The sequence below is a fragment of the Lathamus discolor genome, chromosome 6 (assembly GCF_037157495.1).
Source record: "Lathamus discolor isolate bLatDis1 chromosome 6, bLatDis1.hap1, whole genome shotgun sequence".
Lineage (NCBI taxonomy): Eukaryota > Metazoa > Chordata > Aves > Psittaciformes > Psittacidae > Lathamus > Lathamus discolor.
In genome coordinates, this window is record NC_088889.1 from 89,378,095 (window position 1) to 89,404,779 (window position 26,685).

Here is a 26,685-nt window from a genome sequence, read left to right on the forward strand (position 1 = left end):
CTGCAGGGGAGAAGCCTGCTGGGATGAAGGCCTGCATCCAGCCACCACAAAGAGAGGCTGGGGTCAGTGCTGCTGCACGGGAGATGGGGTGGCACAGAAAGGTTTGTGACTAACGTGGCTCCTGCTGCATGGTTTAGCCCACACTCAAGAGACAGAGGCCCTGCAGCCTCCCCAGACCTTAAATGCGCCGTTAAAGAGGGATGTAACAGGCAGCCCTGATGGCAGTGCCTGTGCCCTGCTTGGTTCAGCCCTCACTGCTGTAGGAAAACCCAAAAGGAAAGGGTCAGATGCTGTTCCAGTAAGGTCTGGAAGTGTTTGGCTGTCCAAGGTGCTCCATAACTTCTCTTGAGCTCAGGTATCAACTGTGAGAAGCAGCTGGATTCTCCCTTCTTGCCAAAGCAGCGCAGTTCTTTGCTACCTGCAGTCAGAAGGGCTATCGCTGCTGGGGTCCCTGCTCGTCCTGCAGTGCCAGCACATCCCTAAAACCCTGTGTGCAGGAAGACATTGGAAGTACCAGTCCCAACGGGGTCCTGAACAAGAGAACATCCAATATAAGATCATGGAATCACAGAGTCACAGAATGGTTGGAAGGGACCTTAAAGCTCATCCATTTCCAACCCCCTGCCACGGGCAGGGACACCTTCCACTAGAGCAGCTTGCTCCAAGCTCCATCCAGCCTTGAATCTTCAGAGATCCTTGGATACCTGCAGACCCTTTGTCTTCCCTGTGGCTGGGTAAGAAACCATCCTGAAGAGCATTCTCCATCCAGAGTTTGATGACTTGGACTCGTGGGGGCTTACATGGAGCTGGGAAGCCATCATCAGTCCAAGGATGGATGCTCTCTTGGGCTCCAGCTTGGCCATGCCTCCGTGGCACAGAGATCCCAAGCCTGCCAGGATCTTGGCATCTCCCTACCCTGACTCAGCTCTGCCCTGCTGCCGTCGTGCCCCAGCTAGCACAAAGAGCTGGCCTCACTCCCTGCTGCGTCATGCAAGGCTTGGAGCCAGGCAGCCCCAGCCCAGTGCACAGGTGACAGGGAGAGCAGGGAGGATGAAGAAGTAGTACCCGATATGGACCACTGACACCTTCCCCTTCCCTGCCGCAGGGGACATGGGAGCCGCCCGCCATGCAGAGCAGAGAACAGAGCCACTCTCCCCGCTTACGCTGAGCCTGACTCACTTGTGTTTGTTTTTAACCAGCGGTTCAAGTCCACTGGATCCTCCTGGTGGGATGAATCAGGCTTTACGCACACAAGCCCAGTCCTGGCTGAACTTCAGGAGCATCGAAGCAGCTCTTGCTGGCGGATACTCCTGTGCCCAGCCCCTCTGGACACATCTTCATGCACAGCATCGCTCCTTTGGGGGCTGCAGGTGGAGGATGCCAGTAGCAGCTGAGGGACAGGGATGTACCAAGTGGCTGCACAACCGATGGCTGAGGACACACATTCAGGAGCCCTGAGCTCTATTTCTGGCAGCAGGATCTCGGCCAACTCACCCCGTTTCTCTGCAGGCCCACTTGAAACCAGGAAGGATTATTACCTCCCTGCCTTCTTCCTGCCGCCGCTGCAGGAGCTAATTGAATTTGGTTTGTAAAGCACTTGCAAAAACACAGCCTAAATGCGGTGTCAAAGTGGGGCTGTCGTTATTGGAGCCAGCGGGAGCTGCCCCTTTCCTCATCTATTTATTGTTGCTGTCTCTATTCTATTTTGATGAATTCCACACATACTGGCATGGTTTTAAAGTCAACAGCACCAACGGAATGACTCTATATGTGAAACAGACACAGTGGAAAATGTCTTCTTGCCATTAAGTGGTAGATAAAAGAATCTGTCAACCAACGGCAGGTTTACTGCAGAAGGAACAGCAAATGAGGTCCTGCTTCTGGGCATGTGTCACTGTATAAAGCCAGTAATGGCATGGTTAGATCATGCTTTGGTATCATAAAGCCAAGACCAAAACTAACAGCCCTGAAGGCACGAGCGAGGGAATTCTTAAGGACTTTGCCTACCAAACAACCCCTGCAAGGATTAAATGCACTTTCTGGTTAAGCTGGTGAGGTTTTAGAGCTTACCTAGGAACGTCCCAGTGAATCCCAGTGCTAGGAAGCTGGTGGTGACAAACAAGGTCCCTACAGCCAAGATGGCCAAGCCCAAGTAATAGGCCCAGTGGCAGTCCAAGCCCTCCAGCTTTGGTTGGCTCTTCATGGCTTCTGTGAAGCTGTTAGGGAGACAAAAAGGGCTGTTAAAACCAGCAACTCATTACTAACATCACCCACCTCTCCCTGGGAGCTTTGGGAGAGGATGCTGCCGAGAAGGATGCTGCTGAGAAGGATGCTGCTGAGAAGGATGCTGCCGAGAAGGATGCTGCTGAGAAGGATGCTTCACCAGGTCTCTGCACCTACTCAACCTCCCAATGGGAGAAGCAAGGAGCCAAAGCCTTGTGAGCAGCCAGGGCTCACCCTGATGCTGCTCTTTCCACCTGCAACCCTTGCTCACTCCAGTAAAACCCCACTGAACTGCTTTGCCTTGCTCACCAAACCCCAGCTTTCATCATAACCAGAAGCTCTGCAAAGACCCCCTTGCCAATGCTGGAGGCTGTGATGCCTGGGCACGGGACTGGGAAGAGTTGGGAACAATCGGCTGGGTTACCTCATGCTCCCACCCCCATTCCTCTCCATCCAAACATTCTGCAGTGTTCACGTGCTTATCCACGTGCCCAGGAGTGATTCACGGCTGCAGCCTGACACATCAGGGGGAGGACTGGAACGGCGATAGGAAAATACTAGGGAAGCACATTTCCAAGTGAGAACACAGCTTCTCGGCTCCAGGCTTGTGCAGGCATCTCGGCTCTGACATTCCAAATACTCCTTTGTGAGTGGAACAATCGTGACCCCCTTTCCCCCCTTCAGCCCCTTGAACTTTGCCTGGAGCAGGGCTCAACATCCCGCATAGCTCCGACACGAACGGATGACTACAAAGGAGACAACGCTGCGGTTAAAAATGCCCATTAATAACAGGGGGAGGAGGTAACAGCCCCGCAGAGCTGCACACACTGCTTCTCCACATGCTGCTGACACATGAGGTAGGAAACTTGGAGCCTTTCTTTAATGAGCACCCAGGAGGCTGAGATTCAAGTGGAATAACAGAGCCGCTGCACCTCCAACCGCTGCACAGGCAATGAGAGCTGCTCCTGGGCTGGAAAATGCTTCCATGATGTTACCTGCAGGGCTTGGGATAGCTTTTTCCCCCTCCTAATGCCCAGCAAATCCCTGGATTTTCTCTATTGCCCACATGAAAGCTGAGAGGGACAGTCCCTGCCTGGGTGATGGACGAGCGGCTGGAAACGCAGCTTTTGGAGGCTCAAAGGCCAGGTAACAAGTTACACACACCAAGCAAAGGCCAGGATGATTTCAACCCCATGGGTTAGGGACCTGGATGCTATTTTCCTTAGAGCTCATTCCTACTAGATTTTCTGTTGCTGGGGAATTCTTAGGACCTTGGAGCGAGCCATTTAATCTTCCCTTTGGACTGGAGCAAGGAAACCAAACACAGAATACACATAAAGTGCTTGGGAGTGAGCAGGAACACAGCGCCTTGGTCATTTACACTCTGCCCTCCGTGCTGGAAATCACAGGGGAATTCCCTTTTCCGGGGAGCTGGGCACAGGCAGAGGAATGGCCCATGTCCCTGGGGCTGGCCCTCCTCCAGCACCCATCGCACCTCCCTGCGCTCACCAGGCTCGCGTCGGTTTGGCTTGACATCATTCCTGATGGAAACACACAAATCCAGCTGGAAGATGAAGCAGCAGCAGCTGCACAACCCTTTACATCACCTCCCTGCTATTTGTTTTGAAGTGACACAAGTCTCCCCTATGAGGAAGCCCAAACCCACATCCCTGCCACCAGTGATGCTTGGGTTTGGGAGGAAAGCAACTCTGCAGGGATGTGACCATCTGCCTGAGCAATGCTGGCCTGGCTGAGCTCTCAAAGCATCCCCAGGGATGCTCCGGAGCTCTCTGCTCCCATAAAAGATGACGCTAATGCCTTTTCACAGCGCCGGGGCTTTGATTCTGCATCTGGCCAGGACCCCCCCATAGGGCACCAGCACAGGGAAGGGATCTCACAGCAATTAAAAACCACTGCTGATGATCCCTTGGGGAGGCAGGGAAAGCAGCGCTGAGCTGGTCTCTGGATCCCAGCTCCCAGCAAAGAGATGTCAGAGCAGAGAGATACAGCAACATCCCAGCACTTGGAGGCTGCTTATCCTCACCTCCTTGAGGCTCCTCTGCCCTATGCCAGCGACCTGACTTGGCCTCAGAGCACGAGAAGAACAAAGGTGGCTTCATGAGCAGGAACTGGTTGTCTGCGCATCAGCCTCCGAGGTTCTGCAAGCAGCACATGACGTGGTTTGTTTTGGCAAAGCCATCTCCCCTGTTCCAGATGATCCCATCCTTCCCTTTCATGGTCGGATAGGTCTGCATTAGTTATTCTCATCAGCATGTCTTGTTCGGTCCCCTGCTGTTCGGCTTACAGCTAGAGAGGGAGGTGTTTGCACGGAGATAATGGACTGCCTTTCCCTCTAGTAATGTTTTATATCTTCCTAAACACACTCTCTATTTGCATTAAACATGATGCGCGCAGGAGTCTTGGTAAATAAACCTTGCAAGCATTTGTGATGCTGGGCCATGACAAGCAGCACGGAGCCATCAATTATTGCAGCATCCTCCACCGCTCCTTGGTGGCGGGGGAACATCTCACCCTCCCTGGCAGGGGGAGGACAAGGTGTTGGCCATCTCCCTCGCTAAGGGAGCTACTCATGCAGGCAATCTGTCATGAAACCAGTCCCTGCCACCATGTGCCTCTGAATCACGTTTGTCACAGCATTTATTTCTGGCTGCAGGATAAGGCACCCAAGAGGACACCAATTAAAGCCGTGCTTTGTCCCAGTACCTGGAAATGCTTTATGTGCTGAACAGAGCCATTGCCATGGTGAGGAGCATCCCTCTTCCCAGCGCAGCGAGGGCTGGGTAGGCTGCGACCTACTTTAAGCACATCCCTGGCTGCTATCACGAGGACATCTGACAGTGGGGAAAGGGGGGGACTGGAAGGTGCCTTCAACAAATGGAAATGGGGGAAACAGGGCTCCCCCGGACATCTCCCCATCTTGCCAATGTGAAGCGTGACACCGGAGGTGTCCATTTTCCACCCCAGCCCAAATCCATCAGCTCTGCCCTAGCCAAACTGGCGTATTTGGCCAATTCCCACCAGCATGAGAGCAGGCAGGGTGGCTGCACAACTGACTCAGCATGCAGCAAGGTTGTGCATGGGGAAGCCAAGGCAGCGGGCAATGTTCTGCCCACCCTTCCCAAAACAGAGATGCGCTTGCTCACTCAGCCATCACTAAACATGCATCACCTCTTCCTTTCTTACCCCTTTTGGGTCAGAAGGGACCTGTAAAAGTCACCTAGTCCAACCCCCTGCAATTAGCAAGGACATCCTCAGCTACATCATGCAGCCCAGAGCCCTGTCCAATCTGACCGTGGATGTTTCCATGTATGGACCATTTACCACGTCCCTGGGCAACCTGATCTGGTGTTTCCCCATCCTCATCATAAAGAGTTTCTTCCTTGTCTCATCTGAATCTCTTTTAATTTACCACGTAATAAACCACATGAACTAGAAGAAACACTCAAAATGGTCCTGAAGTACAGGGATGGAGATGTCACACAGGAAGAAGGTGGGAGTGAGGGAAATGGGCTGTAGGTCCTCTTACTGGGACACAGGGAGGACATGCACTGATTTATTCAACCAGACAACAGCAATTACACCACCAGAAAACTTACCAAACCTGCAGCCCAAAATACATCCCCCCAAAGGCTGCATGGAACAGAAAGCAAACACGGAAACACAAAGAAGCCGAGTTTTTTAGGCCTATTTTGTCATCCCTTTCCCACAAAGGAGGGCAAAGACCTCATGCAGCAAACTGGGTCGCTGCTGGGAGCAGCCCAGCAGTGCTCCCTTTGCCTAATCCCCAAAACCAGCCTGCAAACCGGGGCTGGTAAATACAATTGAGGCAGAATTGGGCCAGGAGCCGGCAGGCAGCGAGGAAGCAGCGGTGGTGGATGTGGCCGGGGTTTCAGGGGGCAGTGCCACGCTCCCCATGCGGGATGTCAGTCCATTCCCCCCTCCATGAGGTTTTGTTCCTCTCGGCAATAAGGAGGCAACGGGGGTAAAACCATCCAGTGGCGCCCAGCAGCACAGGCTGCAACAAAAGACCTTGTTTATCTGTGAAAGGCAACCCCAGCAACGCTCCAACCACCCTGCGGGTACCACCGGCAATTGTTAGCTTGGTCATCATCTTCACAGCTTCTGCTGCCAGTAATGACTTTGCTTTTCTGCTGGCACCAGGGTGTGTGTGTGTTATTTAGGTCAGCTGGGGGCTGCGGCAGCTTCCCCTCCTACCTTGCATCTCAGCTTCCTGTTTTCCTCATCCCGATGCCTGGCTGCGGTGCTGGTGCGAAGAGGAGGTGCTGTTGGCCGCATGGGGCTCTTCCTGGACAGCCTTCAGAGGTGGCTCAGAGGGGACATCAGCTCTTTCAGGCTTAATTGCCATCACTGAACTCAGTCACTTGTGCACAAAAGGCCCTGTGGCTCTTGGATCAATACTATTTACACCATGCTTATTCCATGGTACCACTGAGTGTAAAGCTGAGAGGCACTGCCGGGCAATGACAAACAACCCCTTCCCTGTGCAAAATCCCATCTCAGGGTGGCTTCATTTCCTTGGAAGCATCAGCTCCAAGCAGGAAGCCCTTCCATGAAGGAGGCAACAGCCAGTGAGCGGCATCAATAAAGGTTTCATGTCAGCTGAGCACATTGCCAAAGGTTCTGCTCCCACTCTGCCTCTGGGCGGCTCATTCCCACTGGCCCCAGGTACCCCAAGACATCAGCAAACCCCCCATTCAGGTATGCACATGGGTGTTGCTTTTACAGCTCAAACACCCCAAAACCCTTCAAGTGAGAAGTTCATAAGGTCCCAAACCCCAAAGGTCAAGATCTCCCAAGAGGGGGACTTGGCCAGGATGCGCAAAAGGGAGCACAGGAGGGTTTGGAGGGAGCTTCATTGTAGAGCTCCTGCAGGGAAAGGTATCAATGACATGGTAAGGCAGGAGAGAGCCACGCTGGAGGCCAGTGAAGGTTGTCACCTCCCATGTCGCCCAGATAACGGTCATAAACCATTGGGGTAGCGCTCACAGTGCAAATAGTTCAAAAGTGCAGGAATTGTTTTCATAGATAAGAGCTCCAGTGATGGAAGTTCCGGGCTCCTTGCTTAAAGAACAGGCCTGCAAGGAAAACAATCATTGCACCAAAGCAATTACGGATGCTTGTCCTGTGCCATTGACTAAGCAGTTCCCCACTGGTCACAGGTCATTCTGGATTGCTTCTCAGAAGCCAGCCAAGCCTGATAATGAAGCTCTGAGGTGGGAAACACCTAAGTGCTTAATTGAGCACAAGACATCCCTCCCCTTCCACCCAAGGTACCGCTTTGGAGCAAAGCTCACATGAGAGCATCACGGTGCTGCACTGGGGACAGGACCCCGCAGGCATCCCTGCATGGGGCATTCACAGTGAAGAAGCCACACAGGTCCTGGATGCTTTCAGCCTCGACGCCAACCCTTTCATAGTGTTTCTCTCTGCTCTGCCCTCTCCTCCTCTGCCCCCAGCTTGGAGCCTTTCAAACTACAGCTGCAAAAAGGAAGCCGGTTTTTAAACCCTAGAGACATCCTGCAGCTCCTCAATTGCTCCTTGGCAGCCCACACACACATAAAAGGTCCCCAGAGCATGCAGAGAGGAGCTTTAAAGGTTGGATTACAGCACTGGGGGCGCAGGGACCCCCCGAGGTGGCCTTTTTGATTGCTAGCAGCAGCCAGCTCTGCGTAATCAACACCTACCACCACATGCAGCCAAAGTGCAGAGCATAGCCTGTGCCTCTGTGGGGCTGAGGGGTGGAAAACCTGCCCACATCGATGTGCTCCAGTACAAGAGACTTGGAAATTAAAGGCAAAAGCAAACCAGCAGGAATGGGTAAGACACATCCCTCCGGGCACCGCTGGCCACTGAGACAACAGTGCCCATGCTGTATGATCAGTGAACCCCCCCCTCTGGCCAGCCAAACCCCAAGGGGCAGGATGAATCCTTCCCAAACAGCACAACCTCTCAAGGCTTGAGTATTAAGCCCTGGGCAGCTCTGGAGGGTTGGCTGGGCTGGGAATGGAGGCAGTGAGTTTGCCATGTGCACCTCAGGGCAACTGCAGCACTCGGTGACCACCCGAAAACCATCCCATCGCTCCCACTGTTAAGGGCTTGCTTTGCTTGAATAGCATCCAGAGCCTGCTAGCCACCACTCAGGCCAACTCCACTGCCAAGGGAAAGCAAGGGAATAACCCAACCATGCCAAAACACCTGAGCAAAATAAGCCTTCACATTGCTATCATCTGACCTTGGCCCATTGGTGTGGGCTGGCATCTCATCCGTGTCCTGCTGGGGGTGAGCTGCCCCATCTTCTAGAGCCTCTCCTCCAAAACCAGGGTCCAAAAGGAGCTTTTCCAGCCCCCTGGGCTGATCTTGCGGTTTCCTTCAGGGTCCTTCAGGGTGCAAGCAGAGGCACCCCCAGAGCACTCACAAACTCATGACATAGAGCACAGGCAGTGATGCTGGGGCTGGTAGAGCACTGAAGGGTCTGCAGGGGGAAAGCGTGGTGTAGTGCTGGGACAAATGAGGTCTCTTTGGCTCTCCCAGCAGCTCTGATCAGGGCCTTGCTGTGAGCCAGGAGCCAGCAGGACCACTGGGAACTGAGACTGCTCCCTCCATCAGCTGGGCTTTTAAAGGCAGTCACAAGGCTTTGCATTGGCTTCCCAGACAAGTGACTGTGTAATACGTGCAAGAGACTGCCAAGACATTCCCTACCGAAACCCAAGCCTGCTGTGTCCCTCAGACATCAGCAGCACACACACATGCCCTCTGCATTGCCTGCATTCAATTACAGCCCTATTCACTGCAAGCCTTCCTACAGGCTCTGCTATAAGCTGGAGCTGGGGCAAACGCAGGTCTTGGTGTCACTTCCAGGGAGGCAAAGCTCTTAAATACATGTGCAAATTCCAACCTGAGATCTGCGCGCCTGGGACATCACCCAAAGCACTAAACAACCCATGAGCTCTGACCCTGGCATAATTGGATCTGGGAATTCAGGGAGAGAGCCTGTCTCTCCTACCAGCATTGAGGATAAAGCCTACTGGATCGCAGATAAATTGCTGGCACTGAGGAAAGCTTCTGCAGTGAAACCTCTCTGCTGCACTCAGGATGTCAAAGGACCTATTCCCCTGGTGTATCAGGCATACAAGGCTATTAGCTAGTGCAGGTAGTATTTAAAGAGATCACAGATAAGAGTTTGGAGACACGGCTTGCTAAGTGCACACATAATCCTGCTCTTCTACACTGGAAATTGCAGCTTCTTATAAACAGGTTTAATTTGGTTTAGGAGAAAATGAAGAGTTTCTGCTGCTCTGGCTGATCCATGCTGTACAAACAGCCCTGCTCTCACCTTGGCTGGAGAAACCACCTCTGGGAGCAAAGCAAGGAAACCCGCAGCACTCAATAGCTGTCGACACGGATGGGTTTGGCCACTCTGTCGCATCCCTCCTCTTCGTTACAAATCCTGGGATAGATCTGCTGCTGGCTGAAGGTATCCAACCATGCAGCATCAACACACTGGGGCTGCACCCCAGCGTTGCAGAGCTAACATCCCTCATCCCTCCCAAGCCCCGGAGGGGCACTGCTTTGCATGCAGGGTTAGCTCCTTACCAATGGCTCCGCACACAGTTAAGCAGCAGGATAACAGCACCCAGGCAGTAGCAGGCAGCGTGTGGAGAGCCAAAGACTCGGCTGAGCGCTCGTGTGTTGTGCTCCCATCTGGCTACCTGGAGAGACAACAGAAAACAAAGAGGGTGGACGGAGGGACATGGGCACATCCCAAAGCCTCGACCCTATACGGAATGGAAAGCACCATCTATGGGGCTTTGTGCAAGAAGCAAGCATAGGTCACTGATGGGACACAGCTTAAACCAAGCCTGGCAATGAAAGCTCCTTTCCCTACCCATGCCAGGCCCTGCTTGCATTACATATGCCCTTGCATACCAGGCTAGCCAGCAGCACTAAGGCACAGGCTCATAGAATAATCCCCAAACCACACTACACATCAGTTTTGGGGACCACAGAGCTTGGAAAACACACATCCAACAAGCCTGAGAATACTGCTAAGACTGTCCCCAGGCCATCAAAGCCCCTGCCATAGAGCCTAGCATTGCTCTCCTGGAAGGAAAACAGACCCCTAAGCAGGGGGATGGATGACAGGAACACTCAGCTCTCACCTTCTGGGCTCTTGTCATCTCCTCCATCCAGCCTTAGGGATCATACCTGCCAAGAACAACCCATGCACATCCAAAGAAGCTTGCAAGCTGTCCCCAGACAAGATATACCAGCTTTGCCTGAGAGCTGCTTCCATTTGTTCAGGCTGAACCAGCTGCCCTTTGTTAGCACTCAGCAACTGCAGCCGTTAAGGACCCATGTGCACTCCCCACACATCCCCACATGCCTGTCTCATTACAACCCATAAAGCACACCAGTGACAGCCCAGGACTCACATGTGTGCAGGCAGCATCTCCAGGGAGGCATTAGCATCCTTCACAGCACACTTTGGCTGCAGTTGTGAGCTCCGTGTTGTGCTGATGGGTCCCTGCCCAAAGCACCTTGCTCTCCCTCTGGGAGGCTGCTGCGCGTAGGTGGTTGGAGCTGCTCCCAAAATCTATAGGGCTGGATCCACCCAAGTCAACGAATCCAGGACCCTCACTCCCAAGCTGATGGCAAACCTTACGGCTCCTCTTTTCCACCTTTCCTGCATCCCTCACAAAGCTGTCACTGCATTTATCACCTCTTTTAGGCTCCATTTTCAGGCACCAAGCCTGGGGTTTGCATCAGCCCCTAAGCTCGAGCCAAGCAGAGCACACCTGGGCAATGAAGAGGGAGGTGGGAGTCAGCAGAACATCTCGCCACCAATTTGCTTCTCAGACACGGCGGGCACTTCATTAGCTTTAAATGCACTTCACTCCATCACACGGAGCCCAGGCACTACTGGGGGGAGGCACTTGCAACCCAGCTATTGATGTGCTCTGAATGCATTTGCTCATCTATTGGCTCTATTGGAGCAGGGAAAGGCAGTTTTGCAGGTCCTGCTCCTAGGCTGATGGAGAAGCACAAAGTGCTGCTGGTGGAGGGGGAACTGCTGGCTTCAAGGAGGGGAGAACGATGCGAACCTCCGATAAGCAGGGCACTGATTTCACATGCTGAGAGCTGATTCAATTAGTTATGCAATGATTGCTCTGAAATTACAAATCCACTCATGACAGGGAGAGCTGCTCCGCTGCCTTTTCCTGGCTGGTATAAATAGTTTGTATTCTAAATTGAATTTAAAGCGCCGTGCGTCACGCTGCTGCTAAAACAGGAGCTGCTGTTTGAGTGCTGAGAGGGGGGGAAAAAGGAAATATAAGGGTGAGTTACCACCTTTGGGAAGTAAAAGAGAAGTGACCATACAGGTGACTTGAGGCACAGAAGGAAAACCGCAGCCACACGCCAGTTATCCCTACCAAGTCCCTAATTCCTTGGATATGATCCTGGGGGGTGAATGGCAGCCCCTGGCTTGTGTGGAGAGCTTCACAAAGCAGCTCGGAGCTGAAGCTGAAAGAGAAGGGAATGCTGCCGGGATCAGAGCCTCGTAATTACCCTCGCCTTTAGAAAGGCACATCTGGGCAGCGGTGGGACAAAGGGATGCGTTGGGATCACTCCCAGCGCATCCCGGCTAATGCTGCATCCTGCAGCTGCCAACTCCCCGCCTGGGACCTAGATCCGACTTGTATTTAACTGCCAAAGCCTTCAGATGGGACCCCAGGCTCCTTCCTAAGCCCATGCGGGAGCCATCCCGAGCAAAGCAGAGCAGGAGCCTGTGTGGGGCTGGAAGCAGCGGCACCCGCCAGGCCCCCCCCCCCGGTGGTACTTCAATGCCAATTAATTTGTTCCGGGTCTGGTTCTGTTCCTCCAACAACTAATTAGTGCTGGTTCTGATTCTAATTTTAGTCATTTCTAGCTAATATTAGCTCTTGTTCCCCCCACAGCTCCGCAGCTGCCTTCACGGTTTCATGGAACATGTTGCTATTTACTGCAGGATAGACTGAGATGAGATCTTAGGAAGTCTGAGGGTGCTGAGGCGCTGGCACAGGGTGCCCAGAGAAGCTGTGGCTGCCCCATCCCTGGCAGTGCTCAAGGCCAGGTTGGACACAGGGGCTTGGAGCAAGCTGCTCCAGTGGAAGGGGTCCCTGGAGTGGATGAGCTTTAAGTTCCTTTCCAACCCAAACCAGGCTGTGAATGGTTCTACGATGCTGGATGCAAAATGCAGGGCTGAGACTGGCAGGCTCCCAGGAAAGGCTGCAGCCATTCCCAGTGTGCCGTTTGCCCTCCCAGCCCAAGGCCAGCGCCGTGCTGCCCGTGGGTGAGCACAGCATCAGGCAGAAAGAGCCCCCCACCACAGCTGCATGTCCTGCTGATGGAGAGAAGGGAGGATTCTTGCTTTCCTTCCGATCTCTAAGTCTGGAAACGGAGTTAATGCAAACTTCCCTCACTTACCCAAGGGTCGAAGCAATAGAAAGACATCAAGGCTCCTTTTCCAAAGCTCCCAGCCCTCTGCTTTCACTTTAGGATACTCGGTGAGGGCTGCGAGCAATGTTCTTAACATCCCCCTCACTGCTCGTTACTGAAATAAATCAATGGGAGGATGTGGCTGCAAAGCCAGGGAGTGCTCCTGGGCCCCATGTTCTGCCTTTGGCAGGCTGGGTCAGTGCTTGTTGGGGCCTGATATTCCCAAGGAATCGCCTCCTTCCTGACATAAATCCAGGGCTGATTTCTGGATCCATCTCCCCAACTGCTCAGGCAAACGTGTAAGCAGCAACGAAAGCACCAGCACGCGTTCCCAGTGCCCGCTCTGATGCAGAATGGAAGTGCTCCGAGTTTGCTCTATTTGGGGCAGGGAAACCTTCCCAAAGCACCTCGAGAAGGGCCACAAACAAGCAATTTCACCCCACAAACCTGTCTCTGTAGCTGATCAATGGGAATTGCTCTTTACAGCTCTGTGTGCACGCCAGACCATCGCCTCTCATTAATATTTAGTGTTTGCTTCAAGGAAATTGATTCTTTTTGTCTGCCATCCAGGGAAGCTGCCTTTGGAACACACTGCATTTTCATTTGCTCAACCCCAGCTCTGAAACGGAGACTTTGTGCTGTTTCACATCATTCCAGTTCTATATCTGACTCACTCCAGAGATGGGGAAGGAAACCAGATAGCCCCAAGGCTCGGGTCTGAGGATGTCTTGCATCTCGATGCTCATCAGCTGGTCCACGTCCTCACGTTGCCCCATCACCGTTGTATCTGAAGACCATGCGGGTGCTATTTAACCCTGTGGCATGTCTGGGAGGCTGGGCTGGATCAGCACCTTCCTTCAGTCCAAAGGAAACTGAGGGAGGGTTGAGGTGAATGGCTGCTTCCCAGCTCTCCAGGCAGCAGGACAGAGGAGATGCTCAGCCCACTTATGTTCAGTACCCAAGTCTGGGCTGAAGAAAGGGTGACTGAATAGGAGAGGTTACCTTCACCATTCCTGTCTCACAGTATTTGGCAGCATGAAGGGGTTTGCCCCATCACATGGGGGCTGAGAAGCAGCCTGCTGAAAGACCCAAAAATCAGAAATTCCATTAAAAGTCCAGGGGAAAAACTATCCCAGTGTGGGATACGGGATGGGGCGCATCCACGTGCATAGGATGAGCCCTGGATGCTTCAGCCCTAACTCAGGAAAACCCTCCAGACAAAACCAACCTGGGTAAACCTTTGAACTTCCTGCTCCAGTCTGGCCTCTCCTGCCCATGGGTACATCCTCCTGTGGGTGCTGGGACAGGAGAACCCTGACTCAGAGCTTTGGTGGCTCCATGTGAGCATCTCTCATCAGGGGAGATGTGCCCCTCCTAGCTCCTAACATGATGAAAGGGCAGGAAACCTGATGTTACCCTTATTTCACTGATGGGGACCAGAGGAACTGACCTGTTCCATTTTCCTTTCTGACTTCCTGGAATCTCTCATTAAAGCATAAGGACGGAGAGGAAACTGATACACCTGAGCAGCCAAACTGCCCGTGGTGCTGCCAGGAGCAAGCAGGGGAGCAGAGCCAACACATTAAACACAGCAGAGCAGGCTGCATTGTAAAGGCACATCCACTGCCTGCCTGTGAGCAGTGGGGCTGGCTGACCTTTGCTGGATCCCAGAGGAACCAGCCTTTCTGGCTGTCCCATGGGACCAGGGAGGAAACGAGGGTGGCCTGACCTTATCCTTCCCAACGATGCTCCCTTGCACTTAATGCAGATGGTTTATGGCCTGTGTGCTGGTAGGGAAGCACCAACAGCACCGGGCAGGCTGAAAGCTCCAGCCTGGGCTCCTGTGGCCACTCGAGGGAAATGTCCAAGTGTTTGTGCTGCTCCTAAGTGAGAATGCCCCTGCTCTGCAAACCTCAGGAGAGATGGAGGTGAAACTGCAGGGCTGGTCCCAGGGAGCATCATGCACAGCAACCCCAAGGGGTACACAGGGGCTTACCAGCACTGAGCCCCTGGCACAAGAACCCCGCCAGCCAAGGCTGGCATGTTTCCACGTGCAGCCTCATCCCGAACACCATCCCAGCACCAGGCACCAGCACAGGCTTTCCGAAGGCATGTGCAGCGATCACCCCGGGGGACTGGCGTGCCACTGGCAGCAAGAACATGATTAGCAGGAGCTCTGGGCAGCGAAGGCAGGAGAAGAAGAACAGAACAAACCACGGTTTAATTTGTACAAGCTGGTAATTATAGTTGCTATCTGTCTGAAATCTCTATTGAGTTTATTTAAATATGTTCTCTGCGAAGGCCATTCAGACAGGAATTATCAAGGTGTTGCAGCGGAGGAGATAATGCCATGCAGTTTTCAACAGATCAAGGGCTGATTAGGAGGAATTAATTAGCTGCTTAAACAGTCCTTGACTCGCTGCAGCAATTAGCCATCACCTCCCTGCAGTCACGTTCCTGGTGCGGCAGCGGCGGCGATACCAAGTGCCCATCACCGCGACTGCCTTCCCTGTGCTGCTGCTGAGCCCCCGGTGGGTGCATGGCCTTGGGAAGGTGCCCTAAACCCTTAAGGTTTAGCCCATGGGCAGGGCTTGGCAGAGAGGCAGCGGTGCGATGGGCTGTGGTGACTCACCTGCACTCACTGTGATGCTCGTTGGTACACCTGCATCCACTGTGACTCCCCACAGGAGGCAGACAACGGATGTCTTCCCTTTCCAGCCTTTACCAAGCCAGTCCCTCGTGCCTCCCTCACCCATCATCTCTTATATGCTATGTACCATCAGTTCTCAGCTGTGTTGCACCATCAGCGCCAGCCGATTATCCAGCAGCCTTAATCCCATGTGCTTGTCCCTTTGGCAGGTCAGGAGCATTGTCCCCACCTCTGCCCATCCGAGCTATCACCCAGCCTCTCCAAAGCCTTCATCCCACCCATCCCCGCCTGTCTCAGCACTGCTCAGGGTCCCTTGCTGCCCACCCTCAACCGTCCCAGCACAGAACCCATCTGTAGGGTGCAGCTGACGGGCACCAGCTCCGGGGAGGGCTGGGAGGCCCCTCTCTATCCCTCCTGCCAGCATCCCAATAGGCTCCACATTGTCTAATGGCTTCCTGCCTGCACTGGGAAAAGCTGTGGCTGCTCTGGATTACCCAATCTAAAGACGTGAGTTACTTCTCTGAAAGCTTCTCAACTTGCAGGCACTCAATTACAGAGAGCCAAGAGATGGTAATGGAGCCCGAAAGCTTTTAGCAAATGATTAAAGCCCTGCAAAGTTCCCCCACTAAGTACAGGAGCAGTAGCCTTCAGTTCATGCAATTAAAACACTGAAGTGATATTAGAAGAGACAGGCACCACCATAATGGTTTCACATGAGCCATAAGGCAATGCAGGCCAGAGACTGCCCACGCAGACTGTAAAAGGCTTTCTTATGGTGATGCCCCAAGAAAAGATGCACCCAGGGATGGATTGATGCTGATGGGGACAGGAGTCAGAGCAGGGCAGGGACCCCCATCAGAGCCTGAAGGCTCCAAGCACCCTGATCTGATGGGCAGAGACCTGATGCACATCCCAACAGATGGGGATAGGCTGTCTCAGCCACAAAAGGGCTCTCCAAGAGGCTACACCAGTTAGTTTCTCCTATTTCCCCACTGGTATGATGGCAATAACAGCTGTCAGCAAGCCACAGCCGAGCAGGACGGCTAAGCTCATCCGTGTCTGCCAAGGGCTTTTGGTTTGGAAAGGAAGGTGCTCATTTGACTCAAGGAAGACTTTTCCATTGCCTTTCATGGGTTCTGGATGGGGGGTTTGTTGTTTATTCCAGCCAAAAGAAACAGCAGTGGGGTTTTGGAGAGACGAGGCGGTGTGGGGACTGGCCACGCAAGGATACTGCGGCATGGAACAGCCAGCTGGAACAGGGGGGATGCACACCCAGGTGACAGAGGGGTTCGCAGAGGGGAAAAACACACGTTTACAGCACCTCACAATGGATCCAGAGGCTTGGAAGGCACAAAGGGCTGCAAAAAGATGTGAACATCCAAGGGGCTGAAGGAGAGAACCATCTACATGTGGAAAGCAGTGCAGGTTTCTCTCCAAAACCATGGGGCTGGTTGTGGAGCTGCAGTGAGAAACCCTCGCTGCCTGCTATGCCCATCACCTAGAAGAGTGAGTTAGAGAGCAAAACACAAGCCGGAATGCCTCTTCTAGCGGCTTCTTCCCCATGAATGCCACCGACGAGGGGATCAAGAGGGTCCAGTCTGAGCACTTCGACACAGGTCGAAGAGGAAAGCGGCTCTATGTCTTTAACAGTGGAAAGAGGGGTGTTAAAGAACCGAGCCTGCCTTCCCCATGGCTGAATACAGCCTGAAAAAGAAACCTCACTGCGTCCATCCCCAGTGAAAGTAACTGGACTGAAATGGCACAGGTCACCTCAGCTAACAGCCTGGAGCTGGGGAAACAGAATAAGCCAGCAGGTAAACAGATAAGGGTTTCGTAAGGACTAGGTACACTTTACCTCACAGCCATCCCTTGAGATTACCTCCACAGAAGCCTTTACCTTGAATCCACTCGTGATAAGCACCTAGATAATACATTTCATTTCTCTAATAGTGCTTATGTGATTTGTCCAAGTGGGATCTCATTAGCTGCTTGCGATGAAAACAAGCCCCTGCTTAACGGAGGCCAAGGCAGCCTGGGTCCAGCGATGTTCCATGAGCCACATCCTCTCCTCTTCCATAAAAACAAAAATGACACGGAATCTGGGCCGTATTTGCTAGCAATTTCCAACACAAAATCTGAACAGCTTCTCCTCAAGGCAAGGAGCTCATGATTTATGTCTGAAGCGCTGTGATTTCAAGTAACCCAGAATAAGCTGTTCATTTTGAGAGAGGCCATAGGGAGCCCTGAGAGCAAAGGGGAAGAAGGGTGATGTGCTCCAGCTACAGGGAATCAGGCTGCACGGCCCAAACCGCCTCTTCCAGCCAAAAAACCCCATGGAAAAAGTATTTGGGAAGTAATGATTTCTCCAGAGCACAGCATGGGATGGGGAAGGACCCTTCCATGGCTGGGATGCGGTGGGGACGGCCAAGGGCTGCATGGGGGAACAGGGAGCAGCCAGGATCCACCCAGCTTCCTCTCCATTTCATTTCATTATTTATCTATGCATTAAATGAAATGAAAGAGGCAGAGGATGCCCTGACACAAGCATGTGGGGCTTTGCAGAGGGAAGGCAAGCGCTGCCAGATGAGCATCTCGCGCGCAGGACGGCCAAGTGTTTTGCCTGGGTTTACGTTCATCTTCCATGCGCAGATGCCTCGGCCCACACTCAGCTTCCCATCGCACACAGCTCCCATCCACAAAACCACAAACCTCCTCTTTTCATACATCCTCCTAAGCCTCAGAGCACTCTCTCTGAGCAAACACCAGCTCAGGCAGCCTTCCCAAACCGACCAGAAGCAAAGGTGTGCGTTTCTCGAGTGATGGAGAATGTTCTGCCCGTCTCACGTCCTGTGTTTGCTTCTTGTTTCCCCCCTTCCTGTTGCTCCTACTCATACAACACTAAAAAAAGCAAAGCAGGGGAAGGGGCCTGGAGTGCTGTACACACAGCTGCTGCACCGAAACAGGCCGTCCACCCCAAAGACCCATTTCCAAACAAAGCCTTTCCAACAATAGCACTGACGATGTTTGAACTGGCATCGATTTAGAAAGGCAAGCTCTTTGCTGCACCTCACTGTCAGCAAGTGCTCAGTACAAATGCCACGTTACAAGACAAACGTGTCTCTCTTCTTTATGACTTCCCTTCTATTTTCACGCCTCTGCTCCATTGCGTTCCTTCCAAATCAAGCCCAGGATCCCAATGGATCCTTAGCGCTGAGGTCAAGCCCCTCTGAATTCGTTGCGCACTTAACACCTTGGGTTTGGATTTAAATGTGGGGACGAAGCTCTTGACCTTCATCACAAAGCATCTACCCTGCTCTTCAAAGCTCTCCAATGATTGCTCCAAACCTGTAGCTCGAATTGCTATCACCTTAGCAAATAAGGTCAGCCTGATTAAAACCCAGTTATTCGAGCTGGGATAGAAAGGGAGAGTCTTCAGCAAGTACATCCCATGTAGGAAATATCCTTGTACTGCACTGAGACAAGCCTTCACTGGCTCCAGGTAAAAGGAGATTGAGGTCACCTAATGACTGTGACATTTCTTGCAGCCTCTGATTCACTGCAGAGAGACTGTATAAAGCTCTACCGGAGATGTCAGCTAATTCAAGTGCTTTCCTGCTCTCCTGTATGACCCATATTCAGTTGCAATACGTGGTCGGGTATCAGTGTGAGCACCCAGCTATGGCACCGTGCCCCCAACCAGCTGGACCTGCGGTTGTGCCACTGCCTGTGACTGAAAACTGGGGCTGGATGCCCCAGTGTTTCAAGTTAGGCAATGCTTCCAGCTGATGGAACCCATGGGAATAGAAATACTTTGGTTCTGCTGGCTTAAAGACTAAATCAGAAGCTCCAGTTCATCCGATGTATGAATAAGGAGATGGCAGGATAGAAGGGGATGCAGAAAGGTTAGGGGTGATCAGCAAGCAGCAGCCCCTCGAGATGCAAACATATCAGCATGCATCCATATATAGAATCACAGAATAGTTAGGGTTGGAAAGGACCTCAAGATCATCCAGTTCCAACCCCCTACCATGGGCAGGGACACCTCACACTAAACCATCCCACCCAAGGCTTCGTCCAACCTGGACATCAAGGAAGAAGATGAAGAAGCAGCCAAGCCATCACAGCGCTGCCTGGGATCCTGTGTTTGATGTGAGGGGTTTCAGACCCAGGCATCATCGTTGCAGTCTGCTCTCGTTAACAGGTCTGCTTGGATTCCAGCTCAGCCCAGCTCATTAGCCACCCCACCGAATCCGACACTAATTCTGGATCACTTCTATTGCTACAAACAAATAACACAATTGCCTCCATGCAGGGGTTGTTTTCCTCCTCTCTCCCCCTAATGCAGGGCTGGTAGCATCTCATGTATCCGTTAATGAAGTCCATTATACCCAGAGTTTCTCAGCAAGGAAAAATTACAATCATTAGCCAGTGAGTGATGAGAGACAGAAACACCATTTCTGCCCAGGCTGGCAATAACAGGACGCCAAGTACACGTCCCAGCGAGTCGAGCCTTGCTCTCCTGTAACGCGGTACCCAATGTTCTTCATTAGCATCTCTCTTTTTAATAGAGCAAGACAGCGTCCTGCAGCAGGTTGCAATTACACACGACAATGAATTCAGGGAGAAACAATGACGGGTGTCGCAGAGGCACATTTGGCAGCGGGGTTGTGGAAAGGTGAAGTGGGAGATGAGTAGGAACATTTAAAGCCCTATCTAAAACCCAAAACAAGTGGAGGCTCAAGTGGCAGCACGGAACAGGAGATGTGGCTGGTTTCCTCATGCACCACTTTGTCATTTTGGGGTGAAATAATAAAGAAACACAAGAATTACTCTTTTGGTTGTAATACCCCAATGGCCAGGACTGGTAGTCTCAGAGCAGGACTTCTTGTGCCATTTGCACTGGCTTCTCCCACAGCCGCATTGAACAAGATCCCTGGCTCTCCGGCTGCCCTTTTGTGAAAGTAGGGTTTAATTCTCTGGAATAAGACTGCTAATAAGGACTCCCAACACACCCATCCTCTGGACAGCGTGTACTCGCTCATCGCTCCCCCAGGGGCTGCGATGGGAGGGAGACAGGGAAAGTGGGGGGGGAGAAAAGAAATGAATACGCCTCAGAGAGCACAAAATGCAAGAGAAATCCAATACCCCTTCACAGCATAGTGACAGTTCGGTGGAAAAGAGGCACTGGTTGCACCAGTGGAGCACCAGTTCCAGCTGGAGGGCCTCCAGTCCTCTCCCTGCTCCTACATATCACGTTCCGTGTTAAGCCTTCCCTGGGAACAGCTCCCACAGCGCTGAGGACACTCATGTTTGTGATGCTGCTGTCGTCCTGGTGGCCAACAATAGAGAGGGACAATTTGATCTTTATGTAATGCTCTCTGTTCCCCTCTGCTTGGGGATGAGATGTTCAAACCGAGCGGCACAACAAGTAATGACAGCCTGAAGGGTTAAACGCAGCCATCCAACCCCTCAGTGTTAGCTCCTCTGGGTGTAGCCATGTGTCCCACGGGATCTGTTCAATGCAAGAAACGAAACCCAAAAGCTGAGGGAATGATCAAGCATCCCTATACCCAGTGATCTGCACCCCAGGGATGCTCCTTCCCATTTTTGCAGCCTCAAAGCTGACCACTGGGATGCACATACGAGCCCTGCGTTCAGTGCTCAAACCCTCTTAGTCTTTAGCTCCATAGCCCTGCACAGAGAGGGATGTGGGAGGCTGAGCACGTCATAGCATCACCGAATGGTTTGGCTTGGAAGGGACCTTAAAGATCATCTAGTTCCAACCCCCTGCCATGGGCAGGATCCAGGCACATCCACACCAGGGACCACAGCCTGACAGGAACAAGCAGGAAAGTCGTGTTCCTCAGTTGGGCAATGCATTTGCTTTGGCTGAGTACATCTTGACTAGGACTGCATGACCAAGTCTCAAAATGAAACTAATTCACTGCTGCTCCCCAGCCTTGGGAATCAAATGAGTAACTCTGCAGTCATTAAAACGATGTCCTGGTAAAAATAAACAGGAAAGGGGACTTAATAGGAATGCTTCAGAGTTAAAAATACTGGCTCTGGTCTGAGGTCATTCAGTTTTTAATAGGAACAGCTACGCATGCCCCAAGGTGAAGTGATTTGGAATCACTCCAGTCCTGTTACGAGTGCACACTGTATCACAGACAGACAGATGGGGTTTTTTCTTCCCAAATCAAAACCCTTCCTGGAATTTCGCAGACTGAGCATCTGCTGGTGGACTCACTGCAGAAAACACAGCTCTGAGGGGAGAGGCAGGAATAGGAACATCCGTCTGCATGGGGGCGATTCAGGGTTCCTCTGTTCTTCACCCAACAATACTGAGGAGGAGGATGCTCGAGTCTTTCATTCTGAAAGGGGCATTTCTATAGTAAAAGAGAGGCTCGAGCCAGAAGCAGTCACACTGAGCACCAGGCAGGCACAGAGCTGATGCTGGAGAAAGGGCAGGAGGCGAGCAAAGTAGGCAGAAGGAGGACTGTAAAGGCTCATAAAAGCTGCATGTACATTTTCCTTCCCTGAAAATGCCTTTGTGCTTTCATGGCAAGGAGCCGCTACAATTACAGCTTCTTTTATAAGCGAAGCACAAGCCAGATAATGAGCAAACCTCCCACTGCACAAAGGAGGTGACGAAGGCATTCTGTAAGCCCTGATGGTCAGGCTTCCCCACCACAGCTAAAGGCAGAGAGAACTGCTCAAACCCATCTCCATCTCACCCACTTCAGGGCCGTGAGCTGCTTTTTCTTCCCCGAAGCACAAAAAGGATCACGCCAAAAGTGACTGTACCCACACAGACAGCGAGTGAACACCCTTCAGCCAGGCAAGGCAGCAGCTTGCGCGTCCTAACCTGTGGAACAAGCCCACGGCTGCATCATCCTTGGTCTGGAGGAGGAAAGAGAAGGGACAAAAAAAGGGGTTGCAAGGGAAAAATACCAAGCATGGTATCGCCAAATCCAGATGACCGTTATGTACCATGGAAGTTCATGATTTCAATGACCCATGGCATCACACCGGCCTTCCTCTCCCTAACCCCAACACTTGCTGGGAGATCAGGGGGATTGGGTGAAGCCACATGTACAAGCCTGGGGCTTCCAGCTTGTCTGGAATCTTCCAAGGGAGCTGCTGCTCTTTACCTGCACATGAGCCAGCACAGAGGTTTAGATGGCTTGGCAGGGAAAAGGAAAATCAGGCTTGCTGGGTAGGGCTGCTTCATCCCACCCCTCCTTTTGCCTCCGAAATCAAAGCCCCTCACTCTGAACAGCCAGAGCACTGCTGCTCCCATCCCTCTGCAATGGATCAACCAAAGCTACTGCCCAGGCACGCTTGATGTCCATAGACCATGTCCTCCATCAATGTAATACATCAGCACCAGCTTCCAAAACTCAGCTTTGGAGTAGAGGGGTTTTAAAGCTTTGCCATTAGAAAGGGGAATGCAAGGGAGCTGAATAGGGCAGGCAGATATTCGTTTGCTTTAACCGAGACAAGGCTCCTAATATCTACCAGGAACCACTGTCCACCAAGCACTGCTGTGATGAGGCTGCTGAGGGATCTCGTTTCACACTGAAGAGAGCAGGGATGTGTGATGCTCCTGCCATTTCCAGCTCCATGTCTCACTGGGGACACAATATAGGTGGAAAAGAGAAGGAGGGGATTGCTTTACTGATTTACTAACCTCCTTTACTACCCATTTACTCCTGCCATGGGAGCAACTGGAGGTAAGTGTCCTCTTGGAGTGCACTAAGGGGGGAGAAAACAGAGGAAATGAGGACGGATTTTCTCTGGGATGCCATCCCTCCCCAGTGTGAGTCTCCAGGAGATGGATTTGCATCACGACGGAAGGCGGGCAGCGGGTCTTACAGAAATAACCTCCCAAGAGCACCCAGCAGACTGCGTCCGTCTGCAGTTCTTCGTCAAAGCAGCCTATTTTGGGAGATCCCATCCTTCTGGGAACGGGACAGGCTTCTGCTAAACGTCTGCGCCAGGGCACAGACAGGAAACACCCAGCTCCCGTCTGCAGGCGGGCATGCAACCTGGGAAGCCCCCACCCAGCCCCCGGATAGAGATGTCCCAGGGGAGGTGATGGAGTTCCCTTCTCCGGGTGCCAGCAGCTCCCAGCCCCAGGGCTACACACAAATGATGCCAAAGCCTCAGGCTATGCAGGAAGAGCTGCCGTCTTCCATGCCTCCCAGTGTGGGTAGATCCTACTACTTCCTTTTTTGCCTCCAGCACCGCTCTCTGCCTTGTTCCATGGGATGTAGGTGGTCATAGACTTGCCATTTCCCACACGAACATCCTTCAGCAGCATGGCACAATAGGGATGGAGTGGGACAGAGAGGAAATGCCCTCTTCCCAACTTCTAGGGTGTATAGTTAATCCTCTGATGCATATGAAAACAAGACTCTTGGCTTAAATCTGTTCTTCTTCACCTTTTGTGCGTGTTCTGACTTATTCCAGCAGGGCTGCCAGCAGCCCACGGTTTATTTTTAAACCAGCAAACAAGAAAAGTCCAGTTTATACAACAAACAGCCTGGGTTTCTAGAAAAACATGCTACAGAAGCTTAGCAAAAGGAGGAGGCTGCTTTTTGGGTCAGCTTGACCATGATCTATAGGGGACTGTGAGGTAAGAGAAAGCTTCTGACCTTGGTTTAGAGACATGCGTGGTAGCCAGGCAGCTGCTCAAAGGACTAGCACCATTCTCGTGCAGCCCTGAAGGCTGAGACCGTGCCTGGCTCGACACACAGATGAAGCAGCTCAACTCCATGTTTCCCCCCATCACAGGCAGCTCAGCCTGCAAGGACATCATCAAAAGACATTGCACAGCTTCTTAAAAGAGGATTTAGATGCAAACACCACCACCCCTCGCTGGGAGGCTGCAGGGAAGCAGCGCCGGGATGAAGGATGTGGCTCTCCCGCAAGGTGATAGCGCTCCTAATTGTGTCACTCCAGCCAGCAGGCAGGGGGATGCGACCCAGTTTTGGTACCTGTTATGTGGCTCGCAGCGGTGCCGAGATGCTGGAAGAGCTAAATTTAGGAGCCAAACAGGCACAGTGTTATACACCCAGCCAGGACTCACCCTGTTACAAGACGGCTGGAGAATCGATGCTGTCCGTCCGCTCACCACCTGCGTTACAGCATCACTGCAAAGGCCTCGTTGCCTGAACGAGAAGTATTACCAAGTCACTCGGAATTAAAGTGCCATTAAATGCTGTTTGGGGGGAGGAAAAATAGAAAGCAAGCGAGTCCTTGCTTTTTCCCAGGCGTTGTAGGGAATGAAAACAGCGATTGCTGCCTGGTAGAGAGCCCAATTACGAATAATGCGCGTCCTCTCCCTGCACAAAGGATGAAAGGCATCAGAGCTGGCGGTGACATTTTAAGACCGGATATGTAAGAGCGAATCCAAGCCTCACTGCAAGCCCAGCTTTACCCCAATAAAGAAGCACTTTCTGCAGTCAATTGCCTTGCAGCGTAGCTTGAAGGCCCGCTATTGATCTAGCATCTGTTATAAGCAGATAATCATTGTCACTGTGCCGGGGCTTCTGCAATGGGGTCTAAAAGCAGCTTCCAGAAGATGGCTGAGGGCTGTTTTTCTGCAGAGCCCACAAAACCCTTGAGGTTTGCAGAATGTGAAGGCCAGAAAAGACCATTATATCACTGCAACTCATTCATCTCCCAGCCCCATAAACTTCAGCTAACCAGCCCTCACACAGCTATTTCACACCCTGCAATTCCTTTTCCCCAGCCAGGTGCTAACACACCACCATCAATCCCCTGCTCAATCCTTCCCTTCTGTAAGACAGACAGTGATTGCTGCTGAAACACCCCCCCCCCCAGCATCCAGCGTGTTTCTCCAAAAGGCTTGCTGAGGTCTGAATCCCGACACATCCAAGCTCCTGGCCCCTTCCCAGCTACGTGGGGAGGTTTTGGGGCCAGGCGCCTTCCTCCGAGTTTAGCAAGAAGTGGTCAGGGGTAGATGCAATCAGGCTGCAAACATCCCCCTCCCGCCAGCACAAGCACTTCTCATCCACTTGGCAGATCCCTGCAGTCTCCAAAGAAGGAGAAAAAGATGGGAAATTAAAAAGAAATGAACCAAGAGATTCACATCCATCAGGAGCCAGGCGCTGTCAGCCCAGCTCCCTGCGCAACTGCTCCTATAATGAAAACCTCATGCAGTTTAAGCACTTGACAGAAGTCTCGAACTGAGATCTCGTTACCCTCAACAGGCAAAGCTGCAACCTTGAAGAATAAAAGCACGTTTGTCTGATGGGGGTCTATTTAAAACCACGCTAAATTACACTAAGCCTGCTCCTAAGCGCGACATCCGAGGGTTTGCTCTGTGCGAGGATGGGTGTCTCAGGGGGTCACCGGAGGTGAGGGGAGGAGCAAGCTGAAGATGTGCCACTTCTAAATCAGTCCATGACGCCAGACAGGAGTTTTTAAGAGCCTCAAGCCAAGAAAAGGATTGCTGATGGATGCGCTTCCCACTTGAAACTCACTCGTGTGGTGGCAGACGTCAGCCTACCTGCCTCATGGCTCTGCCACTTGCCTGCTTGCTATGGAGAGGGTCAGAAACCTTCCAGCTTTCTAGAAAGTCCCCATGTGCCACGGCTCAGCGAGCTCTTTAAAGCCTCCCACATACAGGTTTATCTGCCTCTCCTGGCCTGAAAGTGCTTGTCCCCAAGGAGCTGCTATTTAATGCCTTCCTTAGTTACCCAGGGATGGGAAGTTTCTCCCATCGTTCCACGGCTTTCCAAACACAGATGGGATTTATTGCAGTTTCTGCTGCCTTGACCTCATTAATGTTTTACGGCAGAGACCAGCAATGTGCCTACTACAGCCCCACAGCTCGGGTCTCCCGGTGCATTGAACATCTTTGGGGAAGTTGAAGTGATTTCATTCCCAAAACAGCTCTGCTCCTGCCTTTCAGGACCTCACCTGCACCCTGCCTGATGCGGGATGACGGCTCCCAGCAGCTCCTCTCATAACAGGCACAGCAGGTGGGAAAGCACAGACAGCACGAGGAGGAGAGAGGGGAAGAGAAAACAAGGACAAAACCAGAGCAGAGGAACAAATCCAAGCTGTGCCATGGACAGCATAACCCGGGAGCCACCGATGGACAGGCAGGATGCTAACTGGCATAGAGGGGTGGAAGCAGAAGAGGCCGGGACAGCCCTGGGTTTGGTGGGGAAAGGCAGAGGTGACCACGGAGTGCCGTTCCTGGTACCCATCGGGAATGGCTGCAGGGAGGAAAGGTGAGAACTGGGAGTCCTGAGGCC

General features: G+C 52.4%; 1 protein-coding gene across 3 annotated transcripts in view; it reads right to left on the reverse strand.

Annotated features, from left to right (window-relative positions):
- Positions 1-26,685, reverse strand: part of PEMT (phosphatidylethanolamine N-methyltransferase) — a 41,560-nt gene that overhangs the window by 8,876 nt on the left and 5,999 nt on the right. For all 3 annotated transcript variants that reach the window (XM_065684659.1, XM_065684658.1, XM_065684657.1), the window contains exons 3-4: positions 9,859-9,974; positions 2,071-2,216 (exon numbers count right to left, since the gene is read on the reverse strand). In XM_065684659.1, coding sequence (XP_065540731.1) covers positions 2,071-2,216; positions 9,859-9,974 — 262 coding nt within the window. The remainder of the gene's footprint in view (positions 1-2,070; positions 2,217-9,858; positions 9,975-26,685) is intronic.